This window comes from Cydia strobilella, chromosome 2, assembly GCF_947568885.1.
Source record: "Cydia strobilella chromosome 2, ilCydStro3.1, whole genome shotgun sequence".
In the NCBI taxonomy this organism is placed as follows: domain Eukaryota; kingdom Metazoa; phylum Arthropoda; class Insecta; order Lepidoptera; family Tortricidae; genus Cydia; species Cydia strobilella.
The window spans coordinates 15391923-15409993 of record NC_086042.1 but is presented as its reverse complement, the minus strand read 5'-3'; the positions used below and the strand labels follow the sequence as shown (position 1 = coordinate 15409993).

Here is an 18071-nt window from a genome sequence, read left to right as displayed (position 1 = left end):
AATGTTGCGTCGTAGAGCTTTATATAGGGCAGCTAAAACTCACTGAATACATAGTGAATACTTAGTTTCTCCGTTCCTGTGCATTCTTAATGTTTAATGCAAATGGTACTCCCACATTGGGTGTTATAAGATGTTATTTAGCATTGTGTGACAGGGACAACATAATAAAATACTATTATCAGTACCTACTATCATGTATATAACATTTTATAACCATGACGCCTGATTGATCACATTAAATTTGATTCATCATGTATTGGACTAGGGACTATTATGTTCGTGTCTAAATAATTATTGTGTGACTGCTGATTGTGTATAGATATTTATGAGTAGGATTGATAACTTATACCTATAGGATTGATAACTTGCACGTTGATTTTCATGTTGGTAACTAAATTAAAGCCAATTCTTAGTTAACGTTATCAGAAAACGCATTCTACAATTAGCCTGCAAGAATGACGTAAAACATAACTAGATCATCCGACCAGTTTACCTTCTACGGGCCGTGACGATGTTATCGTGTTTCACATGCGGTTATATGCACACATGAAAGTCTCGAAATGCCACCTTAGAGCTTGAATTGACTGGGGTTTGAAACAAAAGTAATGACTGAATAAGATTTATTCAACACTTAATATGCAAAATAAAGTAAGCAAAAAAAAAGTACTTACTTATACAAATACCTATTCGAAAAACTACTGTCAAAATCCGACTCTTGAGTGTCTACAATTCCTGTATCTCTTTATGAATAATCCTTCAAAAGTAGGTATTTAGCAGGAATTTCTATGCTCAGGGCACCATGAAGACTTGCGTTCGTAAAAATAAACAGGCCAATTCGAGTTTTAGTTATCAGATCTGTTTCCAGTATGATACCGATCTAATAACTAAAACTCGAATAAGCCTGAATGATCAAAGACACATTTCAGTCTAAATAGGTAGGTACCTTGTTTATTTTATACTTAACAACTTAATGATTACAGTAAAAATTACAACTAATGGTTTTTGTACAACACATTTCATAACAAATATCTAAATATGCAAACAATAAACAGTGTTATTTTATACTAATTGTTTTCTATTCCATAACCTTGCAGTTACATATTCGTGCGCGAATGGCGAGGCAGATAACTTATTACATTAGAGAAGTGTCTTTTCAAAAGGGTTTATTTTTCTATGAAAACCATACAAAAATAAACCTTGTATGGTTGGTATGGCATTTTTGTATGGTTTTCATAGAGAAATAAACCCTTTTGAAAAGACACTCCTCATTAACCTACTACGCCTACTACCTATTATTTATTACTTATTATATTTGACATATTCTGAACACTGTTCAGTGCAGCACGCGAGATGCAGGTAATTTTTGTTTTTTTTACTGATGTCTGATCAAGATTTTTTACGCTTTAGCAGTAGTAGCCGCCTCGGTGGTATTGCCTGCTGCTGTGGTAGCTGCGGCGGTGGTGGCTGGTGCCGCCGTGGTGGGCCCCGGAGCCGTAATAGGGGGCGCGGGCATGAGCCACGGGATGAAGTTCATGAGCCACGAATTGCCCGCGGGTGTCATTGTCACGTTCATGCCATTGGCTGGCGCTGCAACATACAGATTATAACAAATTTACTCTGTGTCGGCGAACATAAAATTATTTCTCCTATCAAAAAGCCATACGATTTACATGAAGATATTTAGTACAATAAATAACTATTTGTGTCAATATATTATGCCGTGATCGCGATACGCGATAGGTTGTACGAGCAGTACGACTTACGAGTACCACATCAAATACCTATATAATGTATGAAATTATGATAAAGTAAAGTCTATTTTTTTATTCCGTAGACTAAAAGGACATTTCATGTGTTCCTAGTTTTTTTACGTCTTATAAATGTAAATATAAGTCGCAAAAAACTAGCAACACATGAAATGTCATTTTAGTCCACGGATTAAAAAAAGACACTATAAGTAATACTTAATATGCAATTAAATCACCTAAATCACCTCAAACGCGTAACGGACTTAAAACAGCTCTTGCAGCGTACTATGCATACGCTCACTCCAGATTATCCTATGGAATTGTATTATGGGGTAATAGTACCGACATAGATAAAATATTTATTCTTCAAAAAAGATGCATCAGAATAATGGCCAACATTGACGAAATGGAATCCTGTAAGACATTTTTTGTAAAGTATAAAATACTCACTTTTACCTCTATATATACCTATATACTAGAGACCAGCAAATTTGTAAGAAAACAGCGAACTATATTCTCCTGAAACACTACCCAAAAAAACGACCGAAATTTAAATAAACTGAAACATCCCTTTTCTAAACTGAAACTGTTCACATCTAGCCCTCACGATGTGTCAATAAAAATATATAATCACCTCCCAAATAACATAAAAAACGAGAGTAAATTAAGCCTGTTTAGCAAGAAACTAAAAACATTTCTGTTAGATAAATGTTACTATAATATCAGAGAATTTTTTGAAGATATATAATATCTCTTTTGTGATACTTGTGATCGTAAATTAATTGTAATTGTAATTAATATTGTGCATGGCAGATTTTATTTAAATGTAAAATAATTAATTAATTATTAGGCACATATGTAAATAATAATATGTATAATTTTAGATTAAATAAGTATGTTTCCCTATGTGGAACTATGTGCCCTAACAGGGCGTCACATGAACAGCTCATATTTAAGAACACCTGTATGTACCTGCTATGTGATATGCAATAAATTGATTTCAATATTTCAATTAAAATAAAAACCGGAAGTAGAAATCACATTTAAAAGTTTTATAATGTTCTTTTACAGTATAAATTAGAGGTTATCATGATTTACGCTATTTTTTTAATGATATAGGAGGCAAACGTGCGGAGGCAATCGCCTGATGGTAATCGATATCCATCGCCCATGGACACCTGAAACACTAGAGGGGTTGCAAGTACGTTACCGGCCTTTAAGACGAAAGTGGAGGACCCTCGCGAAATCGCCTTTTCGTACAAACTTAGTCCTCATTTTCCTTTCCGGATGTTAACATTATTGACAATATTTTGACACAATTACTTGTATATCAACCACAGCTATGCCCCTACGTTTGATTTTTTTAAAATTATTATAAGAGTTAGGATCATTTAAAAATTTGTATGAAATCTGTTTTACGCACCAAAATTTTAAAATAATTAAAAAATCGAAAAAAGTCAAACGTAGAGGCTATGGTTAATATACATCAAATCATATCAAATTATGTAAAAATACTTTCCATAATATCCAGAGAGGAAAATGGGGACTACGTTTCTATGGAGAAGCGGTCCTTTCCTCTTAAGATGGGAGTACAGTCCGTTAACTATCAGCATGACATTCGTTTTTCGGGTAAAATCGGACGTAATCGCGTAATAGAAAATGACAGGCTCTTACTGATTTAGTTGCAATCCAACACCCAAAGAGTGCAATGGTCTTTTCAGCCTTAAACTATATAAGAGTAGTAATACCACCATAACAATAATATCACAATTTTCCAATTGTATCATTTTACCATATGAATTGAAATATGTGACTGGTATTAGCAATTCTATATAATTTCTAATTTGTTTTCGAATTTAAAATTCTGATTCTATTTTATTTAGATTATGACAACAAGTCAAAGCGCAATATCAACCGAATATTAAGCATAATGTCATTAAATTAGGGCTTATTTTACATTGAGACAATAGGTATCCTTAACTTTTGCGGAAGTTTAAAACTTTTTGTGAGTTAATAAGAAAGCAGAACAGCAGTATCACCTTCGCGTGTTATCGCCGATACCCGATGTATCTTTCTAAAATCCGAAGGTCATTCTCAGAGTTAACGGACGCTCTTTTCTCGAAGGTTTGAAAGTCGTATCGGTCCGGATATATCGTGCATTTACAACAGCCAAAGCAATATGATCTTACGTATAACGAGATTGAAAGGCTGCTGCATTCCCGGTGGCGTTGTGGTCGGTTTAGTCTTTGCTGGTTTGGTAGTGGTGCAGCTGGCACAAGGGTCGAACAAGTAGTCGAATATGTCGCCGTCCGAGTAATCGTCATCATCATCATCGTCGTCGCACATCAGGTCACACCACAATGTGCCAAATATTGGCTGAAAATATTTATCTGTATATTGTATGATGAGATGTCTCAACTTTTTTATAACTAGTTCGTTTTTTTTAGCATTTTTAGATCTTAACGTGTCTTTTTATATAAAAATATTGAAAAGCGCTTTTAAAAAAATTACTTTATATTACATACTTATGAAAGCAAAATAATGTAAAAGATCGTATATGATTTATAATTAGAGTTTTGAAAGATTCACGGTTAGTTTCACTAGACTTATATTGACCGGGATATAGACCGTGATTACCTTTTGTATTGTTGTTTTGTATTGTCGAAATATCGGGAGCTCACAAATAATACAAAAGGTAATCACGGTCTATATCCCGGTCAATATAAGTCTAGTGATTTATAATTGTAACATATTTGCTGTGGCTTTATTTTTCAAAAAATATTTTTAATAAAAAGACACGTCAAGATTGCTTACCTTCTTTCTAATGGTTTAAAAAAAACGAACTACAATAGGCTACGGCAACATATATGTATACATAGTCAGGACTTAAGTTATCTCATAAAGGTTATGTTAAAACGTAATACATACAATGGTTTTAACCCACTCAGCGCTATTCACGACACGTTGTCGTTTTGCCTACGTTTTGAATACGAAGCATTTCCGCTACATATCGGGAAACCCATGTTATCGGCTACGACGTAGCGCTACGACCGTAGCTCAGCGGTGAATGTGTTAATAAAATAATGTTGGTATGATTTGAAAGCTTGTTTTACCTACTAATCGAGACGTAATATAATTAGTTTAAAATTGAGATCGCGACTTTATTTACTACCTACTTGTTTACTTTGGAATTGTCGTTAGACGCGAGCACTCGACTGGATAGCGAAAAATAACACTTCACAAAAGGGCTAAAAATCATTATGATATTAACAAAATAGTTAAGATTGTTTATTTGTGTGAATCTACTTTATTAGAACATATTGTTTTTCATTTCTCATGATCTGAAAGAGGGTCATTGTTGTTCTAAAAAGTGTGCAGAAAGTGATGTTTCTGCACTAGAGCATTTTACTTTTAATAAGAGATCCATAACATTTTTATCAGTAAAAACCTTTGTGACAGAACTTATGACCCGACTGTTTGTACAATTTAAGGTATTTTTGTCTTATTGTATGATTTCTAATTTCTATCTCTAATATATTAAACGTATTAAAATTCAATATAATTACTGATATTTTTCTTCTTCGTTAGTAAGATAAGTATGGTGTTAAGAATGTTAATGTTTCCGGCATTAAGTTGGTAAATAATTTTGTAGGTATTGTATTATGTTAGTTTCCTATCCTTACCGGTCACCCTGCATATAAAATCACGAATATAGATAATCACACGGTACGTAAGACAAGTAAAATAAAACAAAAAATTCCGACGAATTAAGAACCTCCTCCTTTGTTTGAAGTCGGTTAATGACTTTTTAAATCACTCTGAATGTGATAAAGTCAAAACTGATTTTGAAGCTGGGCCGGTTTCACTAGGTATTAAAACATTCCTTGAAAGTCTATTCCTACCCTTTTGAGCCTTAGAATAATAATTGTTACAGAGCATTTGACGCTAGATTTTAATTGATAATTGTTTATTAATACCTAATTAATAACAAACCTGTGCAGCCAGCATCTTTGCGCTCACTAAAACAGCCAGAAAAACACACAGACGAGACGCAGCCATGTTCGAGTTTTCATGAAAAACACTTTACCACGCTCCCGCTGTACTTATAGCCAGGTTTACGCATGAAGCCTCCAATATTAACGGACGGCCAAAGAATATGAGTGGAGAAAAACCGCTTGTATTGTAGATACATGCGGGTATTGTGAGTTAATTATTATTTTATTTAAACCTTTACATGTCGACCGGGTTAATTTACGTCCGTAATGCTCTTTCTCTAAAGTCACCAAGGACACATTCAGACCCCATAACTGACGATAAACGCTTTTGGTATTCTTGCCTTTACACTCAATATCTTCTTATAATTGTACCTAATTAAATCTGCCTTTTTAAAAGACTTAAAAAACAAAAGGAGGAGGTTATCATTTCGACTATAATGTTTAAAGTCGAATAAAAAGTCTGCGTTTACCTGCGTCGGCGTCGTAAGTGTCGTAGCACAGGTGCCTTTGCAGTCCCTTACGCAGCGTACTACGTAGGCGAACAACACGCGAACGCGTAGCGATGCGGCGCGGGGTAAATCAATTCTTTGATACCTGTAGAAGTGTCCTTTTACGTGGGCGATCTCGATGCGAGCGCGAACGCCGTGGGCCCGCCGCGGCGCGCCGCGCCTCTTCGCTTCGCGTTCGCGAGTTGTTCGCTTACGTAAAACGCAGCGTCACGGATAACGGTGTAGCACCAAAGTTCAATAGAGTCGGACCAAGCTCATTCTGTACAGTCACAACAAAAGTAACGGATCTACGGACTACGCGTCAAAAGTATCCTACTACATATTCTCTGATAGCTTAACAATAATAAATAAGTTCCTGTATTTAGAACAATTAGACTCTGACAGATACTTTAGAACGCGAATGTGTGTTGTTTCATCCACTATAATATAGGTACTATTGATGCTGACTGTACAAACTTTGAAATGACAAAATGTTGAAGGTTCAGTGCTGAAAACGTCAAATTTAGTATAAATTTCTCAATAAAATTACCTTTTTAACGTTTCCTGGCTCAATGCAGTCGGCAGCATTACTGCAGCGGTATTGCAGTGCGGCATTACTGCAGCAGTAATGCTGGTATTATCTGAATCAGAACGGTACCTTAACCCTTTAACCAATTTTTTTTAATTAATTTTAAGCGAGAATTGTTTTTTCCATCTGCTGTCATTTCCTAGTTACAAGATGGCAATATGTTTGCCGTTGCCGGTCAATGAATGTCATAAAGTACCCATTTTCATAGTGCGACTGAAACTTTGTAGAGAAATTTAAATATTTTATAAAATAAGTTATTTTAATGCTTAAAAGCATTAATTCGACGTGTGAAATATATGACAATTATGATTATAAAAAAATTAAGCGTAACCTATTTTTTCATAGATTATGAGATATATTATTCGAACGAACGAACGAACGAATAACGTCTAGGGAGAAAAAATGCCTCGGAAATCAAGAAAAATCATCCTCGAATAAGATGGCACCATTGGCACCACACCTTTGCTAGGCCTATACTCGGCTAGATGGCGTTGATGACACCGTTTGATATTTTAACAATTTGATCACATATCTGTGAAAGAACATGGGTCAAAGTCATATGGCGTTATAAAAAAAAACATTTATCCATATACATTTTTTGATATTTTTATACATTATCATTTTTAGTTTTTATCGTGTGTCGATAGATGGCAGTAAATTTACTGTGACTACAAAACCCTCTATACTATCTATTCTCTTTGGTACGAGTGTATTCTCCAATGCGAAATAAAATGTATTAGCTAACAACGCGTTTCAACAGTAACCGAGTAACCGCATCATCCTGTTTGAGGCGAAAACATTATTCTGATTATGAACCTCATATCTCTACCAATCTCTCTCTACTGTGTCACTTTGACTATTTCATGTGTTGTCATCTGTAAAATGAGTCTAAAGTTTTATTCTTTGACGTCGCCTTCGGGTAAATTGAAAATTGTAAATTTATTGACGCGACACCAAGATATTCCATAAGAGCGACTATTCGATTCTGCCCGCTTATTGTTGCCTGAGTGGTTTGGACACGGTCAAGTTTGAATGTCATAACTAGGTACCTATCATATGTGTACCACAGAACGTATGTCGTTTGTGCTTGCAGACGAATCCTGTATAGCATACTAATATGCTTCAAACAATGTTCGTGCCCTATCGATTCTTCGAAAGCAGTTAACGTGTAAAGGTAAATTCTAACCATAATAATATTATGCTACAGTTCTAAACTGACTTAAAGATGACGCTACTTTAGTTTCAGTCTGTATGGCATTTGATAATAAAATTCAGAGAAGATCCTTCTAGAGAAGATTCGGCTAGTTATGACGTCTTTGCGCAATTCAGTTTATGATAATTGTTTGATATTTTGGCAATACTTACCAATGATGTTATAATAAAAGGACTATAACAACCTAGGTAAGCCTGGTTGGATGGGTGGGACTGCACTGCACTGACTGCATAATATATTATAGCCAACTCCTGAGTCCTGACACCTTGACGGCAACATCAACTGCCAATTTATTTTATGTTGCTTTGATCTTGTAAAGCGCTAATCACCGTCAACCGTAGATAGAATTAGACACTGTTTTATTAGGTAGGAACCCAAATTTTCATCCAATAGCCCAGTAGTTAGTCCATCCTATCCAAGGGAATCCATCCATCCATCCATTTACATTCCATATATAGGTACATTCCAATTGGTCCTATACTTACCCTGGGATATATGTATAGATTTATTAAATATGACTTTAAATAATTATTAGCATTTATAAATTTAGTCTTAATATGAATGTTTTACAACTTTGCTCATTACGAAAAAAGTTTGGAATTAGCTATTGAATTTAAATAGAGACAAGAAATGGTCAGACGGCCAACCCTCCTTACTCTACGTGCAAGTACTTACATATATACGAAATACAGAGTATACTTCTACAACATAGTAACTACTTAGCAAGTTTGGCCGAGCGAAGCGAAGGTCTCCGTTTAAGCAAGCTTAAAAATGCTTTCTTATGACCGGATTCTCGATAACTGTAGATTTTCTTGAGTTAGACTGCAGATATTTTATTGTAAGTACTTGGCTTATTAGGAACCCCTACGGTTGACTGTTTTATTAAAAGGTCGGTAAAGATGTTTACAAAAAATATTTTATTATTATAAAATACGATATTTTATTAAAAATTAATATAAATAATTTTGGTAGAATTACTAGATTTTTTACATTCGACAGTTACAGCTTCGCAATAATGACATTACATATTTAAATAACAATTTAAATATCACATTAAAATATAATAATATTACGTAATTATTTTATTTTCTAACTCTTTCCTCGCCATTTCAAACACTATGGGTATATGGGATATGGGTATATGTATAGGTTATCTTGGTGTAAGATGTCAAAGCATTTCTGTAGGTATTTGACCAATGGCGGGCACATTGTGTGCATTCAGAATTTTAATTATCCTCTGCTACATTGTAGGCGAGGCCGGGTTTCTGCGGTTTCTTGGAGTCGACCGGCACGAGCACTGGCGAGTAGTCGGCACGTGCCGGCTTGTCCTTGCAGTCGTCGTGCGGGATCGCGAATACGTAGTTCATGTCGATGTCGTATCTGGGGATAAAGATACAGACGGGATATGATACATACTATAAATATCTTATTTCTCTACGTAGACTATTTTAAATTTTAAGTCTTTTTAAAACGCTTGGCACTCTTGGTAGTAGTCAAGAGGATGGTTCGGTGGTTACCTATACACTGACACTTAAATCAAAAAGACGTTGTCGACTCTGTACACCGGTGACTAAGCAGATTGCTTGCAATAATTAAAGCGTAAACTGTAGTTAGGCTACTTGTACTCATCGGCAATTTTGTTTTACGTTAGTTCAAACGTCGATAGCTTTAAGGAAGCTTAACGAATGATGGTATTGGTGATGCTCAGAGACCCTCTCGCAAAAAATAAAAATCGAAATGATTTTTTACCACACCAGCTCGGAAAGGCTCTCTTTGTACTTCAAAAACTGATAAGAAAGTTGCATTTTATCCACATGTGAGGCAAAGTAATCTGGTGCAAATTTTGAGCTGTTTGCTCATGTTGGCTGATAGAAGTGACTTTTAAGTTATAGTTTTGAATGATAAATATTTAATAACGTTCATTTGGATTTGATTTGGTTTCATTATGTTTGATATGTTATAGTTGATATTTTCTTCGCGTTGGTGAGGTGAAAAATGTTGTGTTGCACTCGGTGGCAAAATTTGTTTAACCCTCGTGCCTTGAAACCCTCGCAACGCTCAAGATTCCACTTTTCGAACCACTCGCTACGCTCGTGGCTCAATTTTGGAATCTTTCGCTTGCTCGGGTATCAATATTAGCACGAGCGGTTAAACAACAACTTTGCCCCCTTGTAAAACAAATAACTATATCTGCCCCATCGTTCGAATATGCAAGAGCTATCTATTAGAGAGGCTGGTAACGAAATTTCGATTTCCGTTTTTCGCGGTAGACCCTCAGAATTGAGCCTCCTCAGTTAGCTCAGCTCAGCGCAGTAAAGTAGCGACTAGATCATCCTGCCATAATCTATTAAACGCTATTACAAACCTCGGTAACTTGTCCCTGAGATACGCCATTACGTTCTTGGGGAGCGTTGTGTTGCGAGACAGGATGAAAGCGCTCAGATACCGGGCCTTGTCCTTGGGCTCCGCGCAGTGCAGCAGCAGCGACCAGGTCTTGTACTCCGTGTCTAGCACGTACGTGTTGTAGATGCCGTCATCTAGAAATACATTATTCGTTAGGTCAAGCGCTAGCAACGTTTCTACGTTACGTGCGGTTAGCCTCTTAGTGTGCCTACTATACACTAAGACGCTGTACAAGCAAGAAAATTGTAGGTACAACAGTTGTAAAGCCAGTAATATTTCTTATTATATTGAATCAATTTAAAATTACCTATTTATATTGAGTGCCACAATTGCTGCATATTAAATGAAGGTCGTAAAATCGCCTCTGCCGATAAGCGTTTTTGACCTATAAAATATTAATAATAAGCATCATTGGTTACTCACAGGTGCTCTCGGCATGTGTCCAATGGGCTGGTTGGTTGAGGTCGACGCGCCAAGTGATGTTGCCGAAGAGATTCTCCCCCAGAGGGTCGTCCGCGAATCGGTAAGTGAAGTTCATTGTTACACCCGGCGTCCACCCACCATCTGAAATTGTTGGCTGCGTTCAATAAATCAAGGTCTTGATGACATAATTATGTTAGACTTTTTATATACTACGACAACAGCGAATTTAGGAGCCTCATTTAGGAGCCGAGTATCATGGCACGGAGTTCACTTATTAGCTGCATCAGAGTTTAAGGTAGAAAATAAGTAGATTTTTCAATGTTTTTGAATCCACGGTAGCTGCCCGCCATATTGCGATCGTGACGTCACGTTGCCAGGCGAGCCTACAGTTAGGTACCAACTTCAATTTTAATTCCTAGTAATACCTAGAGGTATCATCTCAATATTGTACTTAGGCTCTCAAAGCTAATTGTTGCTTTATTAATTCATAAAGTTTAGTTTTTGTTACATACCTGCAGCGGGCACATGGTCGTCTTGCGCGAACACTGATTTCATACAGCTGTATGATAGGGCTTCCTCTGCGCTTGCATAGTACTCCACCACATACCAGTCACCGAGCATCTGAAAAAAAACTTGACCAATTATTAACTCGAGGTTACGGATAACCTCGTTTTTATCATAAATAAAGTAATTGGTCCTTTCATTTCTAATAGCTGACAGTTGACATGTCTCTACGTCGTTACAATTATTATTTAAATTCGATGAATTATTATTTAAGACCTTTTTTCAGATAGGCGCTTTTACAGTACCTATAATTTCTGTTACAGTAGACTACTAAAACTTTTATCACGCCATTACCACATAAATCACATACATGAAAGAATAAATAGATAATACAGAAGAAAACATTGTTTTCCGTTTAGGCTACGGTTATATGTATGTAATAGTGTAGGTATTTTTTACAAACTATTCCACAATTCTTGGGCTATCAGTAGTAAGCTCTCCAACTTTACTGTCAGCAAGGCAACGTTATTTTTGTACACATGATAAGTGATGATTTGGGTGTTAGTAAATAATAATAATACTGACTTAAAATTTTAGGTTCAGTTATTAAATTTACTACAAAAAGAGAATGAAAAAACTCAAAGGTAGGTAATTGAAACAATTATAGGTTTGTATTGTACCTAGTACCTAGTAGTACCTAAACTGATAAAATCTGATAATATCGCGTAAATATAATGAATTTCTATTGAAATTATTTTATTTCAAGAATTGCGGTTACCCAAGAAAATATGTTGGCTTGTTTTTAACCGACTAATAAGAACGTTATTTTGTTGTTTGTTTGTTTTCTCTCTTTTGAGCCAAAATCGACTCGACTTAGTTTTACGACTCAGTGCTTTAAGTTCCTTTAAAGCGAGATTCGAAAATCCCGAAGTTTCTATTTATATGCATCAATTTTACAGATGTCTTAAATAAGTTGAAAGAAACACGATGTGGTTTTGTGCAAATGCTATTACGATTACAAACGGTTTGGTGCAATCGGCCCCCAACCTTACGATTTTTATTGGGACTCGAGCCTTTTCCAACATTCCATACTTTAGAATCCCATTTATTCCGTTGTACCCTCGGGAATGCATTAAACAAGGTGTTTCTTGTTTAATCGAAACCCTTTTTGAATTTGTGCTCCACCTCCTATTACAAATACTTTGCGAAGAATGTTTTGTCAGGCGTTTATATTCGGCAAAAGGTTACAGACAACATACAGAGTTACAGACAGCATCTTATAGATTATAATATTAAATAGGTACCTATATTGCAAAAAACGTTTATTCCCATAGGAATAAGTAAATAAGTATGTCTTACCGATAGGTCTATTTCGCCTCTTTGGTTAATTAGGTATTTGATATTGACATCGTCCTGAATTACATACAATTTAACGTTTCTCATACTATAACACAAAATATTAGTACATTACTAATTACTACAGAGGCTGGGAAGTAAGGGATTGCCGGCCGAATGCATATAGATGGATAGTTATGAGGCCGACAACCCCTTTTCACGCCGATGTACGTATAGTGCTTTTCTCAAACATGCAATGAAATAAATAAAGAATACTCCACGAAATCAAAGTTTTATTTCTAAAGAAACTAAAAGTAAACTATAACTACCACCTATACCTATCTTTATCACACGTGTCGTATATTTTACACATGTAGTTTATCAATTTATTTTACAAATTTTCAAGATATATTTATGTATCTTTGATTTTTTCGCCTTGCATCCGTCTGACTGTTGTTTTAGCCACATAACTAAGATTACATAGTTTTTTATTTTGATGTTATGCTTCACATACATCGTTGCCTTAAACATGGAGTATAATTATCAGGTATTAATTTAATATTTTCGTCGGAACTTATATTAAATAACACAATCAACAACGCACAGTAAATCCAATAAAACATAATTACAGAATGAAAAATGTCAACTTTACCTCCAAAATGATTAAAAAAATACCTACGCGTGTTTGAAGTAGACATTTTTACCGCTAATATTTAAATGAAATATTTTAAATCTGTATTTGTAGTTAAATTTGCAATTCAATATTATTGGAATTTGTTATAATTTTTTTGTAAATTTTATACAAATAATACTGAAAAATATATAAAATATCGTTTATTGTTTTTTTTTAATAGGTGTATTGGCAAAATGTCATTCCGAACCAAAACGCAAATAATGGTTATAGTTTTTTTTTATGGCTGAATGCCATGATGCTGTTACAAATATATGTAAAATGGAAATTAAAAAAGGGCCACGACTGCTGCATAATTATATAGGTATGTACCTACTTAAGGTCGCGCTTGACATCTATGCAGTCGCCCTCGGCAACACAAATCAACCAATATAGAAAGTTCAGTTATGTTCAAAGCTTAAATGTAGGTAAATAGGGGAGTGGCCCGTAAAGAAAAACAACCCCCAGAAGATTAACGTTTGGTAACGTCCATGGGTGAATAGTAGAAAATATATTATATTTTTTATTTTTTCATAGTTGTGATTTTCTTTGATGCAGGCAGTAACTTTATCTTTATAATATTATGATAAGGTCCCAATTTCGAGAGTACCAATTTTTAATCTCGGTTGTTTGTTGCGATTCGTATTAGTTTCTTAAAAGTTTAATTGTATATTACTCAGTTATAAGTTCTTTAAGTTCAGTACGAATAATATATATTTACTTTTATTGGACATAACGATTTTATTGTAATTTTAATTCTAAACATATTTGTTTACTATTTCCAATGATTTAACAATATAAATGTAGGTACCTATTTTGTGATGTTGACATAGTAATATTTTATGTATATTATCAATAAATGAGTATGAGTATCACGATTAATATGTCATTTTTTCATTTATTTTGCACCACCATAATATTGATACACATTATCCCAACTTACTGAACTTTCGTTACTCAGGGTTAGTTACGTAGGATTTAATTCCAAAGATTCCTATAAAGATTAGTAAAATTACTCTTTATTGTTCTGGCACGTCTTGGCACAACTGTAATATTGTTGGACACGGCGACAGCTATTTTGTTTTCAACGAAGTGGCTCATAGATGGATTTGTGGTTCTAAAAATCTCCTCAGGCAAAATTTTCTTTATCGTACACAGCTTTGTTCATTAACGTTTGGTTTTACCCTGCATTTTACAAAAGACGGTTTTAAAACAATAAGTATTTGACACGTTTGTCGATAAATATTTTTTAGAACACAATTTCTCATATCCTTCTCAGTTTCTTTTTTTTGTTATTTTTCGTTATGTAAGAAAATATAAGACTTCATTCAAAATCAATTGTTGACTGAAATTTAAATGTTTCGTTTATAGTTTCATTTATCTATATATATAAGACCCGTGCAACGTACTACATTTTAAAAGGTATTGTTTATGTTATCATATAGCATAATATTTATTAACATCAATTGGTGCTTATAAAATCTAAATAACTAAAACTGGAAGAGCGATGCATTTGGACAAGACAGGTTACAGTAAAAAGTGACACTTTTTTTTAAATATAAGTATTAAATTTAAATACAAATAATGACTTGGCCTCGATAAACATTGTTTATGTTTATGTACAAATATTTTTTTACATATGAAAAACAGAAAATAAGCATACATTCAATTCAAAAACTCGATGAGAGGTTAAGATGCCTCTCTTTTGAGAATCACTCATATTCTCTGCAAGATATTTGATGATGACACTATCACTATTTTAACTTCGAACAATGAATGAATGAATTCAATACGGGTAATATTTAAACAGCATAGGATATAGGACCTAAGAAGTATATTGAGATAAATTTTGCTTAGAAACACATCACACAAGTTACGGGATACGAGCTTTTCAACGCTAGTTAGCAGTTACTATAAAAAGATCGTATCGCGTCGATCGTATAAAATATCGTATGTCATCTTATATTATGTTTCTTAATGTTTGCAGTACAGTGCTGCTCGGTAAATTAAAAAAATATAATTACGGGGTCATAATTAAGTGTAACTTTAAAAAAAAAACTCAGTTAATTAATGATTAGACGGATAAATTTTAAGATCATTAATTTAGATTCCCCTATATTTTGCAACTGGCAACTATTACTATTATTCTGTTACTTTGTATATTAAAATATGACTGTAGTGATTATACACGAGCTATGTTTAGAAGCCACTATAATTTCATAAAATAAAATATAGGTAGGTACAGAATTCCAGTTGACGTCCGCATGGTTATCAATGCAGCGTCCGACGCCAACGCGCTGTACGGGCTACAAAATATGTTGATACTAACCTGATTCATTCTTTACTGAAATATCGCGAACAACGTAATTTACAACAATTATTTTATAAAATTTTAGACTTGGAATCCGGTTAGGAAATAACATGCAAATCTAGACGTCTTTCAGAAAACCTAAACCAAATAAAAATATAATATAAGTCAGGAATATAATATTAGGTAACAATCAAAGTCGGCGTTTTTACTGTTTGTATTTAATGTCAACTTTTATTGATATTCCATATTAAAAACTTTGGTAAAAAAGCGTTTATTTCCGGGTTACGAGGAAAAACAAATAATACATTATATAAGACATAAGTAGTTGTCACAGGTATATTATACTTACTAGGAGACTCCATTAACTGTATTGTCAAAACGAAATATTTACCTAAATAAATAACTTTTCATTTTTCATTTATACCTACATAAACCGCTTGGATTCAACTATATAAATAACCTAGTAAATACTACTTGCCTGTTGCAAATCGAAGTGTGGGACAGCCCTGACCTCAGGACATTTAAATTTATTCACAATTTTGGCTGCACTTCCACTGATCAAGACAATCACTGCCACTAAATATATTTGTATAGCCATTTCTTAATTCGCCACCAAAACTAAACTCTAATTAACCAACTACCTATTTATATCAACATTAAAAAGGCGCACTAAACGTATCAGTTAGTCGGTAGTTAATGTTGAACTAACAAAAGGGAATTGTTATCATTTTGTATGGGACATTTGTTAATGTGGTCGAACGCTACTAGAATACCATTATCTGACAATGTGACTCATTCTGTAGGTAGGGTTTTTTCTGGGATATGACTTTTGGGTTTAGATTGTATTATTAATAGTTAAGTGATAGTAGAATTATCTGACTTTTCTTAGAAAATAAGAATTTGTGTTAAATTGCAATATAAATACAATATTGCCATTCACAATATGAAGTGTGTTTGAGTATTTCATCTTTGTCACAGTTCTCTGACCACCTCTAAACCTTGTTGCAATGAGATAAGGCCTACCAACTAGTCAGCTAAGTGTGTTGCTGTTACTTACTACCACACTTACTACCTACACCTCGCAGTGTATAATAAGGCAGTATGTCGAGTCAGGCCTCCTTCACTCGCTCAAAGCCACGCGCTATATGCCTACCGCTCGGTGTATCGTCGACGATATAATCGACAGAGGGCCGCCGAACGCCCGCCTGAGCGCTCGCACCGCACGTTTCCCGCGCTTACGCTTCGAAATGCCGAAACCACGTAATTATTGTGCAGTAGATGGGTGTAAAAGTCAAAAAACAAAAGAAAATTTGTCGTTTTTTTAGGGTTCCTTACCCAAAGGGTAAAAACGGCACCCTATTTAGATGAATACAGTCTAAGGAAAAAACGTGCCTCGAAAATCAAGAAAATTTGATTCTCGTTCAGAGGGCGCTACTAGTTTTGGCCTACAGTCGTATAGATGGCGTTGACGGTTTCGTTTGTTATTTAACAATTTTAACGCATATCAGTGAAAGAACATGGGTCAAAATCATAAAAATAATTAATGCAAATAAAAAATATCATTTATCTATATTTAAATACATTCTATCGTATTTTTATAAATCTTCATTTTTAGTTTTAAAGTGTGTCGACAGATGGCAGTGAATTTACTGGGGTTACAAAATTTACTATGACAGTACCGCTCTAGTATAAGTTACTCTGTGCTATTACTAAGATTCCGCTGCCGCTGTCCGTCTGTCACCAGGCTGTATCTCATGAACCGTGATAGCTAGACAGTTGAAATTTTCACAGATGATGTATTTCTGTTGCCGCTATAACAACAAATACTAAAAAGTACGGAACCCTCGGTGGGCGAGTCCGACTCGCACTTGGCCGGTTTTTTCATTTCCGAGAGACGAAGAAAGGTGAGTAGTATTTTAAATCTATCTTTATGAATTTTGTCACTATTTATTTCTTTGAACATAAGTAGATAAATCGTAAATTAAGGAGTTTTTTGAGTCAGGTATTATAAGTGTTGTTTTTAAATATTTGATTGACTAATATAAAATATGGTTGATTCGCAACATTTGTTTTATTACAATAATAACATAAGTAACAGTACAACCCTAGCGCATTCTTACGATGACGCGTTGGCACGTGGCTCGCACGGCGAGCAAGGCAGTCTCGACTCTTTGTGCGCATACTTATGGTACATTTCTTCTCGTCCTGAGCAGCAGGTATTATTATTAAGATTTTGTAGGCTATTATAGAGTAGGTATTTTCGCTTTTGTATGGGAATGATGTATCTGTTACGTAGTAACTATTTATTAATCTGTGGTCGAGTGCTATCGTTCGCTAACAAACTGTCATGCAGTTTGGCAAATTTGGAACAATATTTATGTTATAAATACTT

The 18071-nt window shown here is 34.6% G+C and overlaps 2 protein-coding genes across 2 annotated transcripts; both read right to left on the bottom strand.

Moving 5' to 3' along the window:
* Positions 1–920: 920 nt before the first annotated feature.
* On the bottom strand, positions 921–5878 carry LOC134755457 (uncharacterized). The gene is made up of 3 exons (XM_063692015.1): positions 5742–5878; positions 3938–4124; positions 921–1587 (listed from the first exon to the last, which is right to left on the bottom strand). The coding sequence occupies exons 1-3, from the start codon at positions 5805–5807 to the stop codon at positions 1397–1399; spliced, it is 444 nt and encodes a 147-aa protein (XP_063548085.1). The 5' UTR covers positions 5808–5878; the 3' UTR covers positions 921–1396.
* Positions 5879–8931: 3053 nt separating this feature from the next.
* Positions 8932–16458, bottom strand: LOC134752096 (uncharacterized). The gene is made up of 5 exons (XM_063687660.1): positions 16158–16458; positions 11372–11480; positions 10860–11000; positions 10399–10570; positions 8932–9413 (listed from the first exon to the last, which is right to left on the bottom strand). Exons 1-5 carry the CDS (start codon positions 16275–16277, stop codon positions 9260–9262), a joined length of 696 nt encoding a protein of 231 aa, XP_063543730.1. The 5' UTR covers positions 16278–16458; the 3' UTR covers positions 8932–9259.
* Between the last annotated feature and the right edge of the window lie 1613 nt (positions 16459–18071).